Below are 23,062 nucleotides of genomic sequence, written 5' to 3'. Positions count from 1 at the left end.
TGCCCTTGGGTGCATCTCTGCTAGGGGAGAGGCCAGCACGGGCAGCACTCCTTTCCCCCGTTTTACCGATCACGGGAATCAAGACCTCTTTTTTCTTTTTTGAGACAGAGTCTTTCTCTGTCGCCCAGGCTGGAGTACAGTGGTGCAATCTCGGCTCACTGCAACCTCTGCCTCCCGCGTTCAAGCGATTCTCTTGCCTCAGCCTCCCGAGTAGCTGGGACTACAGGCGCACGCCACCACGCCCAGCTAATTTTTTTGTATTTTTAGTAGAGACGGGATTTCACCATGTTGACCAGGATGGTTTCGATCTCCTGATCTCGTGATCCGCCCGCATCGGCCTCCCAAAATGCTGGGATTACAGGTGTGAGCCACTGCGCCCGGCCTCAAGGCCTCCTTCTTGCATCATCAAACACCCTGCAGCATCTACCTAAAGGCAGTTGGGGCTGGGCCGCAGCACCCGGCTGAGTCACGCCAGCCCGGCCCTCCCGGAGCTCTGCGTCCCCGATCTGGTCCTGCATAATCAAATACAGTATAACAAAGTGCAGATAACCGGGACAATGGGGCTGTGTGCTCCGGACCGTGGGAGCCCGGGGCCGCCGCAGAGAGGCGGAGGGAGGAAGCCACAGGGCAGGGCAGGGCCGGGCTTTGCAGGGGGCAGCGCTGTCCCAGGGTGAGGGGTACGGGGGCGGGATTGCAAAACCCTAGCTTGCGCCCGATGATCAGCTGGGGCCGCAGGCGTGGGCCTCGCACAGGAGGCCGCGGCGCGCTGTAGCTGCGAGCTGGGAAAGCCGAGGATGGGCGGGGGTCCGGGCGGTGGGAGCCAAGTCGGATCAGGGAGTGGCTTGTAACTCGGCGGCCCATTGGACACGAAGAAGAGAGCGGGGTGGGGCTGGGAGGGTTGGGGGTCCGGAGAAGGGGCGCGGACCCAAGACCACCTGGAGCTCCGCCCGGGCTGCGCGGAGTCGCGGCGGGAATTTTGGGGTCGCCGGGTGACTCAGCCCCGCAGGCTCGAAACTGCGGGCGCGTGAGGTGTGCAGGGACCGGGGTGGGGGTCCCGCGCCGGAAATAGAGGCGACCGAGGGGCCGCGAGGCGGGGAGGAAATAGGGGGGCTGCGGTTCCGGGCGACACCGCCCCCGACGCGGCCGCGGAGGCGGGGCTCCCCCAGGTGGCGGGGCGGGACTCCCCCAGGTGGCAGGGGCGGGGCGCCGGGGAGACCCCGCCTCCCGCGCCCTCTCAGCAGCCCACGCAGGGCGCACCCGGACGCTCCACCGCTCCCGCCGCGGTCGCCGGGCCATGGGCCTCGAGCCCGCCCCGAACCCCCGCGAGCCCGCCTTATCTGCGGCGTGACGGGAGGCCCAGGTGAGGCCGGCACGGACGGGAGGCGGGCGGGTGCGGGCCTGGGCCCGGGGGAAGGGCGCGGCACGTGCCTGCGGGGCCAGGACGCAGCCCCCTGATCCCTTAACCCCCTACCCCTTCCCCAGTCTGGAGACGCCTGGAGGCCCGGCCAGCTGTCCCTTCCCCAACCGCTGTCTTTGTCCCGGAGACCGCCAGTGTCCTCCGTCCCACCCGGAACAGCCTATTGCCCCGCCCGCTTGGGAAGCACTCGCGCCCAAATCCGGCAGACCAACTTCTGGGACCGACTCTCTGTCCACTCTGATCACCTCCACGCCTCGGCAACGCTCCCTCGCAGGGTCCTAGCAAGTGACCTCACTCTTGTGGGCACATGCTCCCGGGTCTCTGCTCCCCACACTGACTCCAGCACCTAAGTGACCCTCCCTCATCTCGTCCCGCAGCTCACACCCCTTTGTCTTGCCTCTCCCTACAGCCCAAACCGGGTCACACATTGGCGGCAGGTGGGCTGGGATTCGACCATACATGGGTTTTGTTTCACTTCTTCTGGTTCAAAACCCTGTTGACTTGGGTTATGTCTTGACACAGGTCTTATTAGTAGGTAAGAAACAGCAGCTCCTCCACCCCCACCCCAGCCCCATGGAGCTTGCTTTTTCCAGGCTACCGTGGTCCTCACCACTGCCACTTTGCTCTGAGGCATCTGAATTCAAGACCCTTGTCCTTCCTTGTCCTCTGTAGCTGCCGCCCCTCCCTGTGTCCTTCCAAGAAGCGCCACATGCACTGATCTCTTGTGTCCCCAGATGGTCACCATGGGCCATTGCTACTACAACGAGACCATTGGCTTCTTCTATAACAACAGTGGCAAGGAGCTCAGCTCTCACTGGCGGCCCAAGGATGTGGTCGTGGTGGCACTGGGGCTGACCGTCAGCGTACTGGTGCTGCTCACCAATCTCCTGGTCATAGCAGCCATCGCCTCCAACCGCCGCTTCCACCAGCCCATCTACTACCTGCTAGGCAACCTGGCCGCAGCTGACCTCTTCGCGGGGGTGGCCTACCTCTTCCTCATGTTCCACACTGGTCCCCGCACAGCCCGACTTTCACTTGAGGGCTGGTTCCTGCGGCAGGGCTTGCTGGACACAAGCCTCACTGCGTCGGTGGCCACACTGCTGGCCATCGCTGTGGAGCGGCACCGCAGTGTGATGGCCGTGCAGCTGCACAGCCGCCTGCCCCGTGGCCGCGTGGTCATGCTCATTGTGGGCGTGTGGGTGGCTGCCCTGGGCCTGGGGCTGCTGCCCGCCCACTCCTGGCACTGCCTCTGTGCCCTGGACCGCTGCTCGCGCATGGCACCCCTGCTCAGCCGCTCCTATTTGGCTGTCTGGGCTCTGTCGAGCCTGCTTGTCTTTCTTCTCATGGTGGCTGTCTACACCCGCATTTTCTTCTACGTGCGGCGGAGAGTGCAGCGCATGGCAGAGCACGTCAGTTGCCACCCGCGCTACCGAGAGACCACGCTCAGCCTGGTCAAGACTGTCGTCATCATCCTGGGTGAGTGGGGCCCTCAGGCACCCTGCTTCCCCCTGTTTCCCACAAGACGCTTCGAAGCAATTAACAAAACAAGCTACCTGATAGAGGGTGATAGGGGGAAGACTTAGGTGGGGAATGTTCTCCAGGGAGGTCATATATGAGCAGAGGCCTGAATGCTGAGGATAGGAACAGAGAGAGTTCCAGGCAGAGGAAACAAAGTAAAAACCTAAAGGCAGTACCAGGCCAGAGCCTCTAAAGAGGAAAGCGGGCTTGTGAGGAGGAGAGTTCGGCAAGGCCTTAAGGGGCACAGACAGGAGTCATATTTTGAGTTTCGTGGGAAGCCCTTGAGAGTTTTTAGCAGTGCTGGCCGGGTGCAGTGGCTCACGCCTGTAATCCCAGCACTTTGGGAGGCTGAGGCGGGCGGATCAACTGAGGTTGGGAGTTGGCAACCAGCTTGACCAACATGGAGAAATCCCGTCTCTACTAAAAATACAAAATTAGCCAGGTGAGGTGGAGTTTTTTGAAACTCCATCTCAAAAAAAAAAAAGTTTTTAGCAGTGCTAAGCCTGGTTTAACAAAAAGCCTTTAAATTATTTTTTAATCTATATGTATTTTTAAATTATTATTATTATTATTATTATTATTATTATTATTTTGAGACTGAGTCTCGCTCTGTCACCCAGGCTGGAGTGCAGTGGCGCAATCTCGGCTCACTGCAACCTCTGCCTCCCAGGTTCAAGTGATTCTCCTGCTTCAGCCTCCTGAGTAGCTGGGACTACAGGTGCATGCCACTACGCCTGGCTAATTTTTGTATTTTTGGTAGAGATGGGGTTTCACCATGTTGGCCAGGATGGTCTCGATCTCTTGACCTTGTGATCCACCCGCCTTGGCCTCCCAAAGTGCTGGTATTACAAGCATGAGCCACCGCACCCGGCCCATACTTTTAAATTTCGAAATTTTTTTTTTTTTAGAGACAGGGTCTTACTCTTGCCCAGGCTGGACTATAGTGGCTCCATTGTAGCTCACTGCAGCCTCGACCTTCAGGGCTCAGGCAATCCTCCCGCCTCAGCTTCCTGAGTAACTGGGACTACAGGCATGTGCCACCACACCTGGCTAATTTTTTATTTTTTGTAGAGATGAGGTCTCACTATATTGCCCAGGCTGGTCTGAAACTCCTGGCCTCAAGCGATTATCCTGCCTCAGCCTGTCAAATGCTTCAGTGAGGTATGATCATGCCACTGTACTCCAGCCTAGGTGATAGAAGGAGACCCTGTCTCAAAAAAAACACACACAGGCCAGGTGCAGTGGCTCACGCCTGTAATCCCAACACTTTGGGAGGCCGAGGCAGGCGGATCATGAGGTCAGGAGATCGAGACCATCCTGGCCAATGTGGTGAAACCCCATCTCTACTAAAATTTTTTTTAAAAAAAGCAGCTGGGCGTGGTGGCGGGCACCTGTAGTCCCAGCTACTCTGGAGGCTGAGGCAGGGGAATCTCTTGAACCTGGGAGGCAGAGTTTGCAGTGAGCCAAGATTGCACCACTGCACTCTAGCCTGGCGACAGAGCAAGACTCCATCTCAAACACACACACACACACACACGCGCGCGCACACACACACACAAAATGTCCAGTGCCTTGGCCACTGTGTACCAATTAGCAAAGATGGCCCATCTTAGCGGGCCTTCCTGTCACACTGCAGAATCAGCAGAACAGGCAACTCTTGCACTGCAAACTGCACCGTTATTGTTTGAGCTCTGGATACCTCTCCAACCCCAAACTGAGAGCTGTAGGTGCCGCGCCTCTGACAGCTTGCCCAGCTCACTTCCGCCTCTGTCCCACAGGGGCTTTCGTGGTCTGCTGGACACCAGGCCAGGTGGTACTGCTCCTAGATGGTTTGGGCTGCAAGTCCTGCAATGTCCTGGCTGTAGAAAAGTACTTCCTACTATTGGCCGAGGCCAACTCACTGGTCAATGCTGCCGTGTACTCTTGCCGAGATGCTGAGATGCGCCGCACTTTCCGCCGCCTCCTCTGCTGTGCGTGCCTCCGCCGGTCCACCCGCGAGTCTGCCCACTATACATCCTCTGCCCAGGGAGGTGCCAGCACTCGCATCATGCTTCCCGAGAACGGCCACCCACTGATGGACTCCACCCTTTAGCTACCTTGAACTTCAGCGGTATGCAGCAAGCAACAAATCCACAGCCCCTGATGACTTGTGGGTGCTCCTGGCTCAACCCAACCAGCGGGACTGACTGACTGTCAGGCCAGGGTCTGGCACGGCACAGCACCACTGCCAGCCCTCCCCAGGCACACCACTCTGCCCAGGGAATGGGGGCTTGGGGTCATCTCCCACTGCCTGGAGGAGTCAGATGGGGCACAGGAATCTGGCTCTTCAGCCATCTCAGGTTTAGGGGGTTTGTAACAGACATTTTTCTGTTTTCACTGTGTATCCTTGGTAAGCCCTGTGGACTGTTCCTGCTGTGTGATGCTGAGGGTTTTAAGGTGGGGAGAGATGAGGGCTCTCTTGGGCCATGCTACCCAGTGTGACTGGGTAATGAGGACAGACTTATGGACGTCCCATCCACCTGAGGCTGATTCTTTAGCAGCAGAGACTAAGGGATGCAGAGTGTGAGCTGGGAAAGGCTTGTGGCTCCTTGCAGCCTCCAGGGGCTGGCCTGTCTCTGTTAGAACTGAAGCAGTCCACTGGGAGGGGATGATACAAGGAGTAAACCTTTCTTTTCACTCTGAGGTCTCCAAAACATTTGTTGTTATCAGTTCAGACAGTGTATCTCTCCATGTGTCCCGGAATTGTCTACCTTGGCCCAGGTCCAGCAAGGATCCTTCAACATGGTATCTCCTTGGCCCTGTGCTCCCTCTTCTTCAGTCTGGCTGGCTGTTATTCCATCTCTCTTTTTTTTTTTTAAGACAGAGTCTCACTTTGTAGCCCAGGCTGGAGAAAAATAGCACAATCTCAGCTCACTGCAACCTCCACCTCCCGGGTTCCAGATTCTTGTGCTTCAGGGGAAGCTGGGATTTTTTTTTTTTTTTTTTTTTTTTTGAGACGGAGTCTCGCTCTGTCACCCAGGCTGGAGTGCAGTGGCCAGATCTCAGCTCACTGCAAGCTCCGCCTCCCGGGTTCCCGCCATTCTCCTGCCTCAGCCTCCCGAGTAGCTGGGACCACAGGCGCCGCCACCTCGCCCGGCTAATTTTTTGTGTTTTTAGTAGAGACGGGGTTTCGCCATGTTAGCCAGGATGGTCTCGATCTCCTGACCTCGTGATCCACCCGTCTCGGCCTCCCAAAGTGCTGGGATTACAGGCTTGAGCCACCGCGCCCGGCCGGAAGCTGGGATTACAGGTACATGCCACCACGTCCAGCTAATCTCTGTATTTGTATTTTTATTATTATTTATTTGTTTGTTTGTTTGTTTTTGAGAGGGAGCCTCACTCTGTCGCCCAGGCTGGAGTGCAGTGGCTTGATCTCGGCTCACTGCAACTTCTGCCTCCTGGGTTCAAGCGATTCTCCTGCCTCAGCTTCCCAAGTAGCTGGGTTACAGGCATCTGCCACCACACTCGGCTAATTTTTGTATTATAGTAGAGATGGTGTTTCACCATGTTGGCCAAGCTGGTCTTGAACTCCTGACCTTGAATGATCCACCCACCTCAGCCTCCCAAAGTGCTGGGATTACAGGTGTGAGCCACCGCATGCCTGGCTAATGTTTATATTTTTAATAGAGGTGGGGTCCCACCATGTTGGTCAGGCTGGTCTCAAACTCTTGATCTCAAGAGATCCACCCATTCACCTTGGCCGCCCAAAGTGCTGGGATTATAGGCATGAGCCACCACGCCCAGCCCCTCTCTCTTATTGGGGTCTTGCATCTGTTCCCCTCTACCTCTGTTCTTTGTTTCCCCTGTCTGTTGCTCTGCCTCCATCTCACTGCCTGTCTACCTGTCTTTCTCTGCAGCTCAGGGTAGTGTCTGGACCCTATGAGCCCCCTCCCTCTCCACTGCCCTTTTGTTTGAGCCCTGATGGTTCAAGGTCATGTGCCCAGCCATTTCTATCCCATTGCCCATGACCTGCATTCACACTTCCAGCCACAGGTTGTGGGGTTCAGGTAGTGGGATGCAGGATTTGAGCATTACCATTTCTCAAGCTCCTCTGATGTGCCTGGCACACTGGTAAGCACTTTAGGTGCTTTATTTAAAAAATTTTTTTTTGAGATGGAGTGTGACTCTGTCCTCCAGGCTGGAGTGCAGTGTGCGATCTCGGCTCACTGCAACCTCTGCCCCCCAGGTTCAAGCGACTCTCCTGCCTCAGCCTCCTGAGTAGCTGGGATTACAGGTGCCTGCCACTGTGCCTGGCTAATTTTTGTATTTTTGGTAGAGACAGGGTTTCACCGTCTTGGCCAGGCTGGTCTTGAACTCCCGACCTCGTGATCCACCCTCCTCGGCCTCTCAAAGTGCTGGGATTACAAGCATGAGCCACTGTGCTGGGCATTTTTTTTTTTTTTTTTTTTTTTTAAGGCAGAGTCTTGCTCTGTTGCCCAGGCTGGAGTGCAATGGCGCAATCTCGGCTCACTGCAACCTCTGCCTTCCAGGTTCAAGTGATTCTCCTGCATCAGCCTCCCGAGTAGCTGGGATTACAGGCGGCCACCACACCCAGCTAATTTTTATTTTTAGTAGAGATGGGGTTTCACGGTTTCACCATGTTGGCCAGGCTGGTCTTGAACTCCTGACCTCAGGTAATCTGCCACCTCAGCCTCCCAAAGTGCTGGGATTACAGCTGTGAGCCACCATGCCCAGCCTTAGATTCCTTATTATTTAATCACCTGCATCTTATGGCCCTATCTTGGCCCACTGCAACCTCCACCTCCTGGGTTCAAGCAATTCTTCTGCCTCAGCCTCCAGAGTAGCTGGGACTACAGGTGTGCACCACCATGCCCCGGGCTAATTTTTTTTTTTTTTTTGAGACGGAGTCTCGCTCTGCCGCCCAGGCTGGAGTGCAGTGGCCGGATCTCAGCTCACTGCAAGCTCCGCCTCCCGGGTTTACGCCATTCTCCTGCCTCAGCCTCCCGAGTAGCTGGGACTACAGGCGCCCGCCACCTCGCCCGGCTAGTTTTTTGTATTTTTTTTTTTTTTTAGTACAGACGGGGTTTCACCATATTGGCCAGGCCTCCTGACCTCGTGATCCACTGGCCTTAGCCTCCCAAAGTGCTGGGATTACAAGTGTGAGCCACCGCACCAGGCTCTTTTTTTTTTTTTTTTTTTTTTTTTGGAGACAGAGTCTTGTTCTCCCTCGCCCAAGCTGGAGTGCAATGACACAATCCTGGCTCACTGCAACCTCCACCTCCCAGGTTCAAGTGATTCTTCCACCTTAGCCTCCCAAGTAGCCGGGATTACAGGCACCCACCATCATGCCTGGCTAATTTTTTGTACTTTTGTAGAGATGGGGTTTCACCATGTTGGCCAGGCTAGTCTCAAACTCCTGACCTCAGGTGGTTCGCCCACCTCAGCCTCCCAAAGTGCTGGGATTATAGGCATGAGCCACCGTGCCTGGCCTTTTTTTTTTTTTTTTTTTGAGACAGAGTCTTGCATGATTTCAGCTCACTGCAACCTCCGCCCACCCGAGGTTCGAGCAATTCTCCTGCCTCAGCCTCCCAAATACCTGGGACTACAGGCATGCACCACCATGCCTGTCTAATTTTTTGTATTTTAGTAGAGATGGGATTTCACCATATTGGCCAGGCTGCTCTTGAACCCCTGACCTCGTGATCTGCCCGCTTTGGCCTCCCAAAGTGCTGGGATTACAGGTGTGAGTCACCATGCCTGGCCAGTCTTATTGATTTTTATGTGAGAACACTGACTCAGACATGTTGTGTTCTGGCCCGTGGTTAACACAGCTTGGAGAGGGCATATACATTCCCCAAGGGACCAGAGAGGCCCCTGGGAAAGGGACTTCAGATTCCCACAAAGCCCAGAGTTGGTCCCAAGTTCAGCTGGGCTTTCCCTACCTCACCCCATAGCACCCAACCCATGAGTGCCAGACCCGTGATGCATCCCCCTCTGAGATGCTCAGGGAAGCCCCCTCCAAGGCACAGTGTGTGCCAGGATCTCATTCTCTGCTCCCACCTCACCAGTGAGGAGGTGGGGTTATGTCCCTACTTTTGAGTCCCATGCTGAATAACAGCTAGAATTTGAACCCAGGTCACTCACACATGAGCCACCGCACCCAGCCACCTGTGCCAAATTCTTAAACCACTAAAATACGCATTGTCAAAGAACCCAAAACTCCCAGGTCCTTCTCTATTAACTGGGCCTGGCCGGGCACTTTGAGTACCAAGGCTGCCAACTAATTTCTATGCAGTAGAAACCCCCGATGACCTCCAAAAGGCAACTATGGGACGGGCGAGGTGGCTCATGCCTGTAATCCCAGCACTTTGGGAAGCCGCGGCAGGCTGATCACCTGAGGTCAGAAGTTTGAAACTAGCCTGGCCAACATGATGAAACCTCATTTCTACTAAAAATACAAAAATTAGCCAGGCGTGGTGGCGGGTGCCTGTAAGCTACTCAGGAGGCTGAGGCAGGAGAATTGCTTGAACCCGGGAGGCGGAGGTTGCAGTGAGCCAAGGTCGCACCACTGCACTCCAGCCTAGGCGACAGAGTAAGACTTCTGTCTCAACAAAAAAAAAAAAAAAAAAAAAGAAAGAAAAAAAAGGCAACTCTATCTCAGGCTCTCTGAGCTGGCTGTTCACATCAGCTCCTCCAGGTTTTAACCTGCACCCCGTGGGTCTCCTTCAAGACCTTGTCCCATTTCCTCTTGTCGATCTCCCCTCTCTACCAAGTGGCTTCAAATTTTCTTTTTGTTTTTGTTTTTTTTTTTTTTTTGGAGACGGAGTCTCGCTCTGTCGCCCAGGCTGGAGTGCAGTGGCCGGATCTCAGCTCACTGCAAGCTCCGCCTCCCGGGTTCACGCCATTCTCCTGCCTCAGCCTCCCAAGTAGCTGGGACTACAGGCGCCCACCCCCTCGCCCGGCTAGTTTTTTGTGTTTTTTTGGTAGAGATGGGGTTTCACCGTGTTAGCCAGGATGGTCTCGATCTCCTGGCCTCGTGATCCGCCCGTCTCAACCTCCCAAAGTGCTGGGATTACAGGCTTGAGCCACAGCACCTGGCTGGCTTCAAATTTGTGCCTCTGCTGATTCCTGAAGCTTCCAGTGCCCACAGCCCTCCAAGTTCTCTGAAGGTACTACTTCGTTGGGGTTGGGGGCAGGGTTTTGCTCTCTCATCCAGGCTGGAGTGCAGTGGCATAAACATAGCTCACTGAAGCCTTAACCTCCTGGGCCCAACTTATCCTCCCGCCTCAGCCTCCCAAGTAGCTGAGACCATGACCAGCTAATTTAGCTAATTTTTTAATTTTTATTTTTGTAGAGATGGGATCTCACTATGTTCCCCAGACTGGTCTCGAACTCCTGGGCTCAAGTAATCTCCCACCTCAGACTCCCAAAGTGTTGGGGTCACGGGTGTCAGCCACTGCACCCAGCCTGAAGGCCACTACTGTTCAGGCCTCCTGGGCAGTGCTGTGCTTGCGGGTGACCTTTTGAACAGGCACTGGTCTCCGTGGCTCCCATGCAATCTATTACTTCCTGTCATTGCAGCCAAGTGTCGGTGGTTTCCTTCATCACAGAGCTTTCCCTATTGTCCAGACACTCAGTCCATGTCTTTCATTTTCACTCCCTACTGTCCCCTTTGGAGTCTCCGGAAGCTCTCCAATCCAGCCATTCCAGATGGTGTTTGAATTTCCTCCCCAGCAGCAATGGAGAGAACATGGGCCCAGCCCTGGAAGGGTTCCCAGCCAGCAGGCTAAGGACCTTTTACTGAGCCCACATCTGGAGCCTGTCCTCATAGCAAATAGGCTCCAGGAGGTTCTGTGACTTTGGAGAAGCGATTCATGTCCAGTCCATTCCTTTTTTTTTTTTTTTTTTTTTTTTTTTTGAGACCTGGTCTCTGTCAACCAGGCTGGAGTGCACTGGTACAATCATGGCTCACTGCAGCCTCAAATTCGCGGGCCCAAGTGATCCTTTCACTGCAGCCTCTCAAGTCCCAAGTAGCTGGGACCACAGGCGTGCACCACCACAGGGTCTCACTATGTTGCCCAAACTGATCTCAAACTCCCATGCTCAAGTGATCCTCCCGCCTCCGCCATCCAAAGTGCTAGATTACAGGCGTGAGCCACCGCCCAGTTCCTTTTCTTGTGCAGTAGGAACCTCTGATGCTGTGTCCTAAGGGCTAGAAACAAAGATGTGAGGATTCGCTCTGATTTGGGGCGCACTGCAGGGGAGGCTCTCAGTAAACCTCCTTCCTTCATTCGGTAACCACGTGGTAGCATTTTCTATGCCCAGAACTGTAGACTGCGTAAACAAGCGAGGTCACTCTTTAGCTGGACCTTGAAAGGTGACTGGAATTGATTTCTTCAGTGGAGAAAAGCGCTGCGTTCTGACCTTCTTGTTGCCATCAACCACGCACACCTGTGCTCCCCCTTGGCCGGGTGAAGGGGGCGTGGAAAGCTCTAGAGGAAGAGCCAGGGGCCCCAGTGGCCCACCTGATGGGGCTGAGGCTGCAGGGAGCATTAGAGGGACTGAGCAGGGGTCTGGGGCTTGGGGCTTCTGGAAATGAATGGGGGCTGTCGATCAAGCTATAAGAGGTGTGGGGTTCTGAGGAGGAGAGGGTGGCTTGAAGGAAGAGTTGGGGTGCTCCGGGGAGTGAGGGTCTCTGAGGACCGAGGGCTTTGAGGAGGAGCAGGGGGCTCTGAGGAGGAGCAGGAACTCTGAGGAGATGAGTGGGGCTGAAGGAGGCGTGCACCGCGGGAGTTGTGAGGGATGGGGGCCTCTGGCTGGAGCGGAGCCAGCGCTGCCCTGTCTCAGGCTGGAGGAGGGCGCTTGTGAGAAGTGCCGTTGCCTCGGCAACCGCTAACCGAGTCCATGCCCGGGGTGAGGGAAGTTCGGGGCGTCTCCCGGGGCGGTGCGTGGCGCCGGTTGGCTGACGGCGATGAAGGGGCGTGTCTGTAGGCAGTGCAATACACGGGTTGGCTGGCGGCAGCGGTGGTGGGCGTGGCTTAGGCGCGAGCGCTGGCTGGCGTGGAGCTCAGGCAGCGGCGGTTGGCTGCGGCTCGAGTGCTAGTGCTCCAGGCTCGACGGCTCCTTCACAGCGCCCGCCTGGCCCTGCCGCTCATGGCCGCCACGCAGCGCCCCGCGCCATCGCCCCCCGCCCCGCGCCGCCCGCGGCGGCCCGACACGAGCGACGTCCTGCAGCAGATCATGGCCGTCACCGACCAAAGCCTGGACGAGGCGCAGGCCAGGTGCTGCCCGCGGGCTCGGCGGGGCCACGCAGGGTCGTGGCAGTGAGGGTGGCGGACAGAGGGGACAGGGCGGGGAGGGCAGACTGACGAGAGACGCTTGAGGAGGGCTGGAGGGGGGTCCCGAGGGCGAGGGGATATATGGGGTTCAAAGGGAACGGGCTGGACGGGCCTTATGGGGCTGAGCAGTGGCGTGAAGGATTTTCAACGGTTCATCTTGGGGTGAGAATGTTGAGTTTAGGGAGTAGGGCTGAGAAATGGGCACGTAGGGTACTTTTGACGATTGAATGACTAAATGGGTACGTTAATGGGACTTCTGCAGGTGAGAAGTTTTTTGTTGTTGTTTGACACCATCTCGCTCTGTCGCCCAGGCTAGAGTGCAGTGGCGTGATCATGGCTCACTGCAGCCTCCACCTCCCCGGCTCAGTTGATCCTCCTGCCTCAGCCTCCTGAGTAGCTGGGACCACAGGTGCACGTGCCACCACGCCCGACTAATTTTTTTGTATATTTTGTAGAGACAGGGGGTCTCACTATAGTTGCTTGAACTCCTGGGCTCAAGCAGTTATTCCGCCTCGGCCTCCCAAAGTGCTGGGATTACAGGCCCCAGCCACCGAGCCCGGCTTGTGGGTGGGAAGTTTCCAGGACAGATGATGGAGAGTGAGTGGTGGGGAATGGGACTCAGGAATGTCTCTGCAGGAGATTGAAGAATTGAATTGGGGTAACTTGGTGTGGGAACAATCCAGAACTTTTGGGAAAAGGGTTAGTGGAGTGGGTGGAGATGGAAGACCTATTTTCTTTTTAATGAATTCAGTAAATTTTTATTGAATCCCTACAGTAACTGCATAGGGAACCGGGTGTTGACAGTCCCTGCTCTCGAGTTCATGATTTAGGGGAGGGAAAGTAAATAGCAAAAAATACGGACTGGGTGGATTGGCTCACATCTGTAATCACAGCACTTTAGGAGGCTGAGGCAGGAGGATTGCTTGAGCTCAGGAGTTCGAGACCAACCTGAACCATGTAGTAAGACCTCGTCTCTACCAAAAATAAAACTAAAAAATTAGTTAGGTGTGACACAAGCCTGTAGTCCCAGCTACTTAGGAGGCTGAGGCAGCAGTGAGCCGAATCAAGCCATTGCACTCCAGCCTGGGTGACAGAGCTAGACAATATCTCAAACAAAAGCAAAAAAGTATAAGCCAGGCATGGGTAGGTAATCCCAGCTGCCTACCAGTGGGAGGATCACTTGAGTCCAGGAGTTTGAGACCAGCCTGGGCAACATAGTGAGACCTCCCTGCACCAATCTGAGAAAAGAAAAAAATAAAATAAATGGCAATAAAAGCTGTAGGGATAGGGGTTGCATGCTATAGGAAGCCAGGTGGAGAAGAACATCTGTGGAGAGGACAGCAGCTTCAGAGGCCCTGAGGTGGGAAAGAGGATATAAAAAGCGGAGCCTGGCTTGGAAGAGAAAGTTCCTAGCCAGGGAGGGGAAGAGTTGAGTTTAAAGGGAGGCCAGGTACGGTGGCTCACGCCTGTAATCCCAACACTTTGAGAGGCCGAGGCGGGTGGATCACGAGGTCAGGGGTTCAAGACCAACCTGGCCAACATGGTGAAACCCAGTCTCTACTAAAAATACAAAAATTAGCCAGGTATAGTGGTGCACGCCTATAATCCCAACTACCTGGGAGGCTGAGGCAGGAGAATCACTGGAACCTGGGAGGCGGAGGCTGCAGTGAGCCGAGATCACACCACTGCACTCCAGCCTGGGTGACAGAACAAGATTCTATCTGAACAACAAAAAAAAATAGTGATAATAAAGGGAGGCTAGAACCCAATTACATGGGGCCTACGAGTCTCAGTAAAGAGTTTTGTTTTTTCAGCCAGGCACAGTGACTGATGCCTGTAATCCTTGTACTTTGGGAGGCCAAGGTAGGCAGATCACCTGAGGTCAAGAGTTCGAGACCAGCCTGGCCAACATGGCAAAACCCCATCTCTACTAAAAATATGAAAATTTGCCGGACGTGATGGTGCATGTCTATGGTCCCAGCTACTTGGGAAGCTGAGGCAGGAGAATCATTTGAACCCAGGAGGCGCCTGGGTTCAAGTGCCCCTGCACTCCAACCTGGGCGACAGAGTAAGACTCTGTCTCAATAAAAAAAGAGTTTTGTTTTTGTCATCTGGGTAACAATCAGTAGAGAGTTTGGACTATTTATTCCAGTTGCAATGGGGAAAAATAATGGCGTTTTAAGACCTCCCATCCCGTTTACCTCCACTCACCACTTGTCAGCCAGCCAGAATCTGTAGAATCTGCTTCACAGGGCAGCCCACCGTGTCTGGGTCCTGCAGTGATTATTAGAGAAAAAGAAAGGAAAGGACTGAAGTCCTTTTGGAGGATGAGGCCTTGTTGAATGGGGACTGTTGTAAGGTGAAGGACGGTCTCTGAGTATGGGACTAGGGTCTGGTGGTGTGCACTGTGTACCCACTAGAGCCCTGTAGTGGGGAGGGGTTACAAAGCCAGGTAAAGAGCAGTACTAGGAAGGAAGAGGTAGAGTAAAAGGTGGATAATGCTTGCATTTGTTCTTCAATGAATTTTGTGTGTGTGTGTGACAGACTCTCACATTGTTGCCCAGGCTGGAGTGCAGTGGCGCGATCTTGGCTCACTGCAACCTCTGCCTCCCGGGTTCAAGCAATTCTCTTCCCTCAGCTTCCTGAGTAGCTGGGATTACAGGCACGTGCCCCCATGCCTGGCTAATTTTGTTTTTTTCTTTTTTTTTTGAGACGGAGTCTCGCTTTGTAGCCCAGGCTGGAGTGCGGTGGTGCTGTCTCTGCTCACTGCAAGCTCCGCCTTCCAGGTTCACGCCATTCTGCCTCAGCCTCCTGAGTAGCTGGGACTACAGGTGCCTGCCATCACGCCCGGCTAATTTTTTGTATTTTTTTTTTTTTTTATTAGAGACGGGGTTTCACTGTGTCAGCCAGGATGGTCTCAATCTCCTGACCTCTTGATCCGCTCGCCTCGGCCTCCCAAAGTGCTGAGATTACAGGCGTGAACCACCGCGCCCCGCTAATTTTGTATTTTTAGTAGAGACGGGGTATCACCAAGTTGGCCAGGCTGGTCACAAATTCCTACCTTAGGTGATCTGCCCGTCTCAGCCTCCCAAAGTGCTGGGATTACAGGCGTGAACTACTGTGCCTGGCCTGTTCTTCAGTGAATTTTTAACAAATTTGGCCAATATTTATCGGACCTTTACAATATCTGGGTACTGAGCCGGGCACGGTGGCTCAAGCCTGTAATCCCAGCACTTTGGGAGGCCGAGACGGGCGGATCATGAGGTCAGGAGATTGAGACCATCCTGGCTAACATGGTGAAACCCCGTCTCTATTAAAAAAATACAAAAAACTAGCCAGGCGAGGTGGCGGGCGCCTGTAGTCCCAGCTACTCGGGAGGCTGAGGCAGGAGAATGGCGTGAACCCGGGAGGTCGGGCTTGCAGTGAGCTGAGATCCGGCCACTGCACTCCAGCCTGGGCAACAGAGCAAGACTCCGTCTCAAAAAAACAAACAAAAAAAACAATATCTGGGTACTGAACTTGGTTCTGACAGAGCTCTCAAGTTCTCCCTGCTCTCAAGTTCATGGTTTGGGGATAGAAAGTAAATTTGTTCTTCAAACTTTCTTTCCTTTGCTTCTCGGGGAATGTTGACTCTTTTTGTAGTTTCGGATGCTCTATTTGAGAAGTTAGAGTCCTTATCACCATACAACTATTTGGCTTTCTTTGTGTGTGTGTGTGTGTGTGTGTGTGTGTGTGTGATACAAGGTCGCGCTCTGTCACCCAGGCTAGAGTGCAATAGTGCGATCATGGCTCACTGCAGCCTCAACCTTCTGGGCCCAAGCAATCTTCACACCTCAGCTTCTTGAGTAGCTGCGACCACAGGCCTGTGCCACCACGCCTGGCTAATTTTTCTTTTTTTTTTTGATACGGGATCTCACTCTGTCACCCAGACTGGAGTGCAGTGGTGCAATCTCAGCTCACTGCAACCTCTGCCTCCCAGGCTCAAGCAATTCTCCTGCCTCAGCCTCCTGAGTAGCTGGGATTACAGGCATGTGCCACTACCGCCCAGCTAATTTTTTTTTGTATTTTTAGTAGAGACGGAGTTTCACCATGTTGGCCAGGCTGGTCTTGAACTCCTGACCTCAAATGATCCACCAACCTCGGCCTCCCAAAGTGCTGGGATTACAGTCATGAGCCACCATGCCTGGACTAATCTTTCTATTTTTTTAGGTCTCCCTATGTTGGCCAGGCTGGTCTCAAACCCCTGAGTTCAAGAAATCCTCCCACCTCAACCTCCCAAAGGTCGAGGATTTCAGACGTGAGTCACTGCGCCTGGCCCCTCCAACTGTTTTCATTGTGGTTTTTTGTTTGTTTGTTTTTGTTTGTTTGGCTGTTTTTGTGTGTGTGTTTTGGTTTTTTTTTTGAAACAGAGTCTCACACTCTGTTGTCCAGGCTGGAGTGCAGTGGCACGATCTTGGCTAGTGAGCAACCTCTGCCTCCTGGGTTCAAGTGATTCTCCCGTCTGAGTTTCCCGAGTAGCTGGGATTATAGGTGTGTACCGCCACACCCGGCTAATTTTTCGTATTTTAAGTAGAGATGGGGTTTCACCGTATTGGCCAGGCTGGTGTCGAACTCCCTACCTCAGATGATCTGCCTGCCTTGGCCTCTCAAAGTGCTGGGATTACAGGCATGAGCCACTGCACCCAGCTGTGGTTTTTTTTTTTTTTTTTCTTTTGAGACAGGGTCTTACTCTGTCACCTAGGCTGGAGTGCTGTGGTGCGATCTTAGCTCGCTGAAACCTCTGCTTCCCAGGTTCAGGTGATTCTCCAGCCTCAGTCTCCCAAGTTGCTGGGACTATAGCTCAAACCACCAATGGCTGGCTAATTTTTGTATTTTTTGTAGAGATGGGGTTTCACCATGTTGTCCAGGCTGGTCTTGAACTCCTGAGCTCAAGTGATCCACCCACCTCGGCCTCCCAAAGTGCTGGAATGACAGACGTGAACCAGTATTTTTATTCTTTTTGGAGCATTGTACCAGGTGCTAGAGAAACAAGATGGCTAAGATGTTCTCTGCCTTCTTGGCGCTCATTGAGAAGTAGGGTGTGTGGGAGACCAATTTGTAAATAATTGTTATAACAGGAATGTGCTGTGTAGAGGTAATTGCTAGCACAGAAGAGCTGTGCCTGGAGAGGGTGCCTTCCGTGGTGCCCTGTCTGTTAGGCTAGTCGGAGAGCAGTGGCTTCATTATACTTTGTGTTCCCAGAGCCAGGATCAATGCCTAGCACCTTGCATTCAGGACAGTTTCATGACACTGAGGAGATTCTAGAGGGATTAGTAGGAGTTGGGAAAGGGGGAAGATGAATTTGACACACCCAGGAATGTCACCACAGAGGCAGAGCTTTGGGTGTGTCCTGGAAGCTACTTTTGTACTTTCCAGACTGGGATATTACTGCTTAAGGGGTGAACTCTGCTCAGATGTGGCCTTCCTGAGGCCCAGCACAGCCTCAAGGCTGCTGTATTTTCCTTGTAGCAATCTCCTGAGATTCTAGTTTCCCTAGATAGGCTTTAGATTTAGAATAGAATGCAGCCAGTTACTTCCCTTTTTTTTTTTTTTTTTTTTTTTCAGATGAAGTCTCCCTCTGTCGCCCAGGCTGGAGTGCAGTGGCCCGATCTCAGCTCACTACAACTTCCGCCTCCTGGGTTCGAGAGATTCTCCTGCCTCAGCCTCCTGAGTAGCTAAGATTACAGGCGCCCACCACCACACCTGGCTACTTTTTGTATTTTTTTTAGTAGAGACGGGGTTTCACCCGGCTAATTTTTTTTTTTTTTTTTTTTTTTTTTTTGAGACGGAGTCTCGCTCTGTCGCCCAGGCTGGAGTGCAGTGGCCGGATCTCAGCTCACTGCAAGCTCCGCCTCCCGGGTTCGGGCCATTCTCCTGTCTCAGCCTCCTGAGTAGCTGGGACTACAGGCGCCCGCCACCTCGCCCGGCTAGTTTTTTGTATTTTTTAGTAAAGACGGGGTTTCACCGTGTTAGCCAGGATGGTCTTGATCTCCTGACCTCGTGATCTGCCCATCTCGGCCTCCCAAAGTGCTGGGATTACAGGCTTGAGCCACCGCGCCCGGCCCACCTGGCTAATTTTTGTATTTTTTTAGTAGAGATGGGGTTTCCCCATGTTGGCCAGGCTGGTCTCAAACTCCTGACCTCAGGTGATCCACCTGCCTCGGCCTCCCAAAGTGCTGGGATTACAGGCATGAGCCACCGCGCCTGGCCAGCCAGTTACTTCTTTACCATTTTCAAAGACAGCTCTTTTTGATTTAAGGCTAAGAAATTAGGCTGGGTGCAGTGGCTCACACCTATAATCCCAGCACTTTGGGAGGCTGAGGCAGGAGGATCACCTGAGCTCAGGAGTTCGAGACTAGCCTGGGCAACATGGAGAAACCCTGTCTCTACTAAAAATACAAAAATTAGCTGGGTGTGGTGATACCCACCTGTAGTATGTGCCAACTACTGGGGAGGCTGAGGCAGGAGAATCACTTGAACCCGAGAGACGGAGGTTGCAGTGAGCCGAGATCGTGCCACTGCACTCCAGCCTGAACGATAGAGAAAAAAAAAGAAACTAAATAGTGTGGTGGGGGGCATTATTCATGCTTGATAACACAGGTGTTAGGTAACTGGTTCCTGGTTTCTGGCCTCTTTCTGTGTTAGGATGACCCTTGGGGCTTTTATTTTGAGACTTTGGAAGCTTCAAATCTCCCTCATTTCTTTGGACCTAGCCTTTAGATGAACTCAAAGCCTTAAAGTTCACTCAAGTCCAGACAACAATCTTCCATCCTCACATGGGCCACTTCCCCCGCTCTGGAGGAAATACGGCTCCTCACAGTAAACCCTGCAGCCTGGTAGATTACCAGCCTGGGCTGGGAAGCAGATTGTCTCTTCTGATCAACTGATCCTGTGAGGCTTTTGCAAATCTTTCTGATCCTCCCCACTCTCAATGTGCCAGTCACCCCTTTCATCACCCTAGCAGTCAGTTGAACTCAACTGTTTAGCAAGAAGGAATTTTTCTTTTTTTTTTTTTTTTGAGATGAGTCTCGCTCTGTCACCCAGGCTGGAGTGCGGTGGCCGGATCTCTGCTCACTGCAAGCTCCGCCTCCTGGGTTTACGCCATTCTCCTGCCTCAGCCTCCCGAGTAGCTGGGACTACAGGTGCCCGCCACCTCGCCCGGCTAGTTTTTTGTACTTTTTTTAGTAGAGACGGGGTTTCACCGTGTTAGCCAGGATGGTCTCGATCTCCTGACCTCGTGATCCACCCGTCTCGGCCTCCCAAAGTGCTGGGATTACAGGCTTGAGCCACCGCGCCCGGCCAGGAATTTTTCATCTCAGACATGAGGCCCTCTCAACATGTTTTGTTGCCGTACGTTTATTTACAGAAGGAAAATATAGCTGTCTCTTCAAACCTGGGCGTTTTGTTTTGTTTTGCTTTTTTCTTGAGACAGTCTCGCTCTGTCGCCCTCGCTGGGGTACAGTGGTGCAATCTCAGCTCACTGCAACCCTCGCCTCCCGAGTAGTTGGGATTACAGGCGTGTACAGGTATGCACCACCATGCCCGGCTAATTTTTGTATTTTTAGTAGAGACATGGTTTCGCCATGTTGGCCAGGCTGGTCTAAAACTCCTGGCCTCAGGTAATCTGCCTGCGCCTCAGCCTCCCAAAGTGCAGGGATTACAGACATGAGCCACTGTGCCCGGCCTTAAAATTTTTTTGTAGATGCAGAGTCTCACTATGTTGCCCAGGCTGGTCTTAAACTCCTGGGCTCAAGCTATCCTCCCGCCTCAGCTTCCCAAAATGCTGGGACTACAGTCATGAGCCATCCCACCCATTCTGAATGCTTACTGCTATACATGTTTTAGGAGCAAGCAGTGTGGTGTGTGAGATGGCATAGCTAAAACCAAAAATGTATTTAGAAGTTGGTTTTAGGCAACCCAACAGCGCCTGCATAGCTTTTCTTAGGAAGAAAACATATCTCTGAACTTTTCTCTCTTTTTTTTTTGAGACAGAATCTCTGTCACCCGAGCCGGAATGCAGTGGCGTGATCTCGGCTCACTGCAGCCTCCGCCCCCTGGGTTCAAGTGATTCTCCTGCTTTGGCCTCCCGAGTAGCTGGGATTATAGGCGCCTGCCACTACACCTGGCTATTTTTTGTATTTTTAGTAGAGACGGGGTTTCACCATGTTGGCCAGGCTGGTCTTCAACTCCTGACCTCATGATCTACCTGCCTCAGCCTCCCAAAGTGCTGGGATTACAGGTGCAAGCCACCGTGCCCGGCCTTCTCTTTTTGATTTGATTTTTACTAATATGACCTCGACTAGTAGAGATTTGCATAACTTTCCTAGTCCCTCCAATATTTCTGCAGATTGACTGCTGAGATATGGATTAAATTCCTATTATGAAGGGAAGATAATGAAGTGATTTTGACTATCCTTTAAACTTACTGAAGGAAGAGGCAAGGCATGAACTGATACCTGAAATGTGTTCCCCTAGGCTTGGTACTTTTGTAATAAGGAATATAAGGTCAGAACATATATACTTATAAAGTATGTATACTTATGTATGTTCTAACCTTATATTCATACATAGTTATAAAGCATGTCAGTGAGCATTCAGCCTTCTGCACACCCACTCAAAGAATGCAAAGGCTCTAGAGGGAATTTATGATGTGGAATTTCCCAGAGCCAGATAGCGTTAGCATGAGAGGATCTATCAGTCCAAACCTGGGAAGCAGGATTTCATATTTGAAATTTTCTTTTTCACTATCCCTAAGGAGATTAATTAGATGCCAGTTGACTTCGTGCCTTGTAGGCTTTCTTCTTATCTTGTTTGCAGGCTTTAGTTATGCTCTTAGGTTAACATGCTTAGCTTGACTTGGTCTAGTGCCAGAGGAGTCTTGCTGTCTTTGGTGTACTTTTCCTAAGAGTTCAATTGTGTTGGCTTTTGTTGTTGTTTGACACGGAGTCTTGCTCTGTCACCCAGGCTGGAGTGCAGTGGTGTAATCTTGGCTCACTGCAACCTCCACCTCCCAAGTTCAAGTGATTCTCATGCCTCAGCCTCCCGATTAGCTAGGATTACAAGCGTGTGCCACCACACCTGGCTAATTTTCGTATTTTTAGTTGAGACGAGGTTTCACCATGTTGGGCAGGCTGGTCTCGAACTCCTGACCTCAAATGATCATCCCGCCTTGGGTTCCCCAAAGTGCTGAGATTACAAGTGTGAGCCACTTTGCCTGGCTTGAATTGTGTTGGTTTTATTTTTTTTATTTTATTTATTTATTTATTTATTTATTTATTTATTTATTTATTTTGAGACGGAGTTTCTCTCTTGTTACCCAGGCTGGAGTGCAATGGCGCAATCTCTGCTCACCCTGCACCTCCGCCTCCCAGGTTCAAGCAATTCTGCCTCAGCCTCCCGAGTACCTGGGAATCCAGGCACGCGCCACCACGCCCGGCTAATTTTGTATTTTTAGTAGAGACAGGGTTTCTTCATGTTGTTCAGGCTAGTGTTGAACCCCCAACCTCAGGTGATCCGCCCACCTCAGCCTCCCAAAGTGTTGGGATTACAGGTGTGAGCTACCACACCTGGCTCTTCACTGTGTTTCTCGATAAGCAATCAAGTGGCCAGATAACTGGAGCATAGTTGGATGGAGATTTGGGCATGCTCTGTTGAACTCTGGAGCTATTCTGCCTGCCACCTGCCTCTGCTTTTCCCAGGCATCCTACAAAACTCACTGAAATCTGACTTGCTTCCTGCTCAGAAGAGCCCAGCTGATTGGGTGCCGTGGGAGATCAGACAGTCAGACTCGGGCTTTACAGGACACTTTTAAAAGTACATTATCACAAATTAAATATCATCTATTCAATAAACAGATATTTTGTGCCAGGTCTGGTGCTGGGCATGGGAATGCAGCAGTGAGTCCTGAAAAGAGATTCATTTTTTGGAGAGGCAGACATCGGAGAGTGCGGTGACAAGGGGACCAGAGAGGGCAATGAGGAGTTAGCCCTTCAGCAAGACTAGAGCTTGTAGAGCATGGGCAATCAGAGTGCATGACTCCGGAGTCTAACTGAAGTCAGGCGGGAGACAAGGAGCCTTGAGGAGACGGCCAAGATCTGGACTTGAGGCTTTGCCTAGGCAAAGAAAGTGGGTGTGGCATTGTAGGCTTGGTGCAAGCATGTATGCAAGGCAGGCGTGGAGCATGAAGGCATGTATTGCGGTTCCATCAGGCATGAGTGGTGGGTGTGACCTTGGAAGGGAGACTCGGGGGTGACTGCCTGCCTCAGCTGCTGTCCTACCAAGCATGGCTTTGAACTCCTTGCCAGGTGAGGAGTAAGAGTGCGGTTTGTTCCAGACTTGTACAGCGTAAGTACTTTGTGCTTTGCAAAGTATTCTGACCTTTCTAAGGTATTTCTACTGGTTTGTTTTGTTTTGTTTTTGAGACAGAGTCTCACTCTGTTGCCCAGGCTGGAATTCAGTTTTCTTTCTCTCTTTTTTTTTTTTTTTTTTTTTGAGGCAGGGTCTCACTTGCCCAGACAGGAGTACAGTGGCACGATCTTAGCTCACCGCAACCTCTGCCTCCCAGGCTCAAGCGATTCTCCTGCCTCATCTTCCTGAGTAGCTGGGATTACAGGCACTTGCCACCACAGCCTGGCTCATTTTTGTATTTTTAGTAGAGACGAGGTTTCACCATATTGGTCAGGCTGGTCTCAATCTCCTGACCTCAAGTGATCCGCCCGCGTCGGCCTCCCAAAGTGCTGGGATTACAGGC

The 23,062-nt window shown here is 52.7% G+C and overlaps 2 protein-coding genes and 1 long non-coding RNA gene across 10 annotated transcripts in view; 2 read left to right on the top strand and 1 right to left on the bottom strand.

The window, feature by feature from the left end:
• The first annotated feature begins 1,019 nt into the window (after window positions 1–1,019).
• On the top strand, window positions 1,020–5,614 carry LPAR2 (lysophosphatidic acid receptor 2). 5 transcript variants are annotated; one of them, XM_077976929.1, is made up of 4 exons: window positions 1,145–1,360; window positions 1,483–1,716; window positions 2,152–2,893; window positions 4,714–5,614. In XM_077976929.1, exons 3-4 carry the CDS (start codon window positions 2,152–2,154, stop codon window positions 5,025–5,027), a joined length of 1,056 nt encoding a protein of 351 aa, XP_077833055.1. In that variant the 5' UTR covers window positions 1,145–1,360; window positions 1,483–1,716; the 3' UTR covers window positions 5,028–5,614.
• Window positions 5,615–11,964: 6,350 nt separating this feature from the next.
• PBX4 (PBX homeobox 4) overlaps window positions 11,965–23,062 on the top strand; it is a 57,865-nt gene continuing 46,767 nt past the window's right edge. For 2 of the 4 annotated variants that reach the window (XM_028840089.2, XM_015123399.3), the window contains exon 1: window positions 11,965–12,216. In XM_028840089.2, coding sequence (XP_028695922.2) covers window positions 12,089–12,216 — 128 coding nt within the window. In that variant the 5' untranslated portion in view covers window positions 11,965–12,088. Of the gene's footprint in view, window positions 12,217–22,516; window positions 22,657–23,062 lie in introns of those variants that run through there. The other 2 variants (XM_077978569.1, XM_077978570.1) reach the window with 2 other exon arrangements.
• LOC144336886 (uncharacterized) lies at window positions 11,976–13,549 on the bottom strand. Its single transcript, XR_013409307.1, has 2 exons — window positions 13,351–13,549; window positions 11,976–12,529 (listed from the first exon to the last, which is right to left on the bottom strand). It is a non-coding gene; the product is annotated as an uncharacterized LOC144336886 (long non-coding RNA).

This window comes from Macaca mulatta, chromosome 19, assembly GCF_049350105.2.
Source record: "Macaca mulatta isolate MMU2019108-1 chromosome 19, T2T-MMU8v2.0, whole genome shotgun sequence".
Classification (NCBI taxonomy): domain Eukaryota; kingdom Metazoa; phylum Chordata; class Mammalia; order Primates; family Cercopithecidae; genus Macaca; species Macaca mulatta.
Note: the sequence above shows the minus strand (reverse complement) of the source record. Positions and strands in the feature narration are given on the sequence as shown.

Coding starts and splice junctions, on each gene's coding strand:
- LPAR2 (XM_028838546.2), top strand. CDS start 2,152: ATGGTCACCATGGGCCATTGCTACTACAACGAGACCATTGGCTTCTTC. Junction 2,894..4,713: donor GACTGTCGTCATCATCCTGG/GTGAGTGGGGCC, acceptor TCTGTCCCACAG/GGGCTTTCGTGGTCTGCTGG.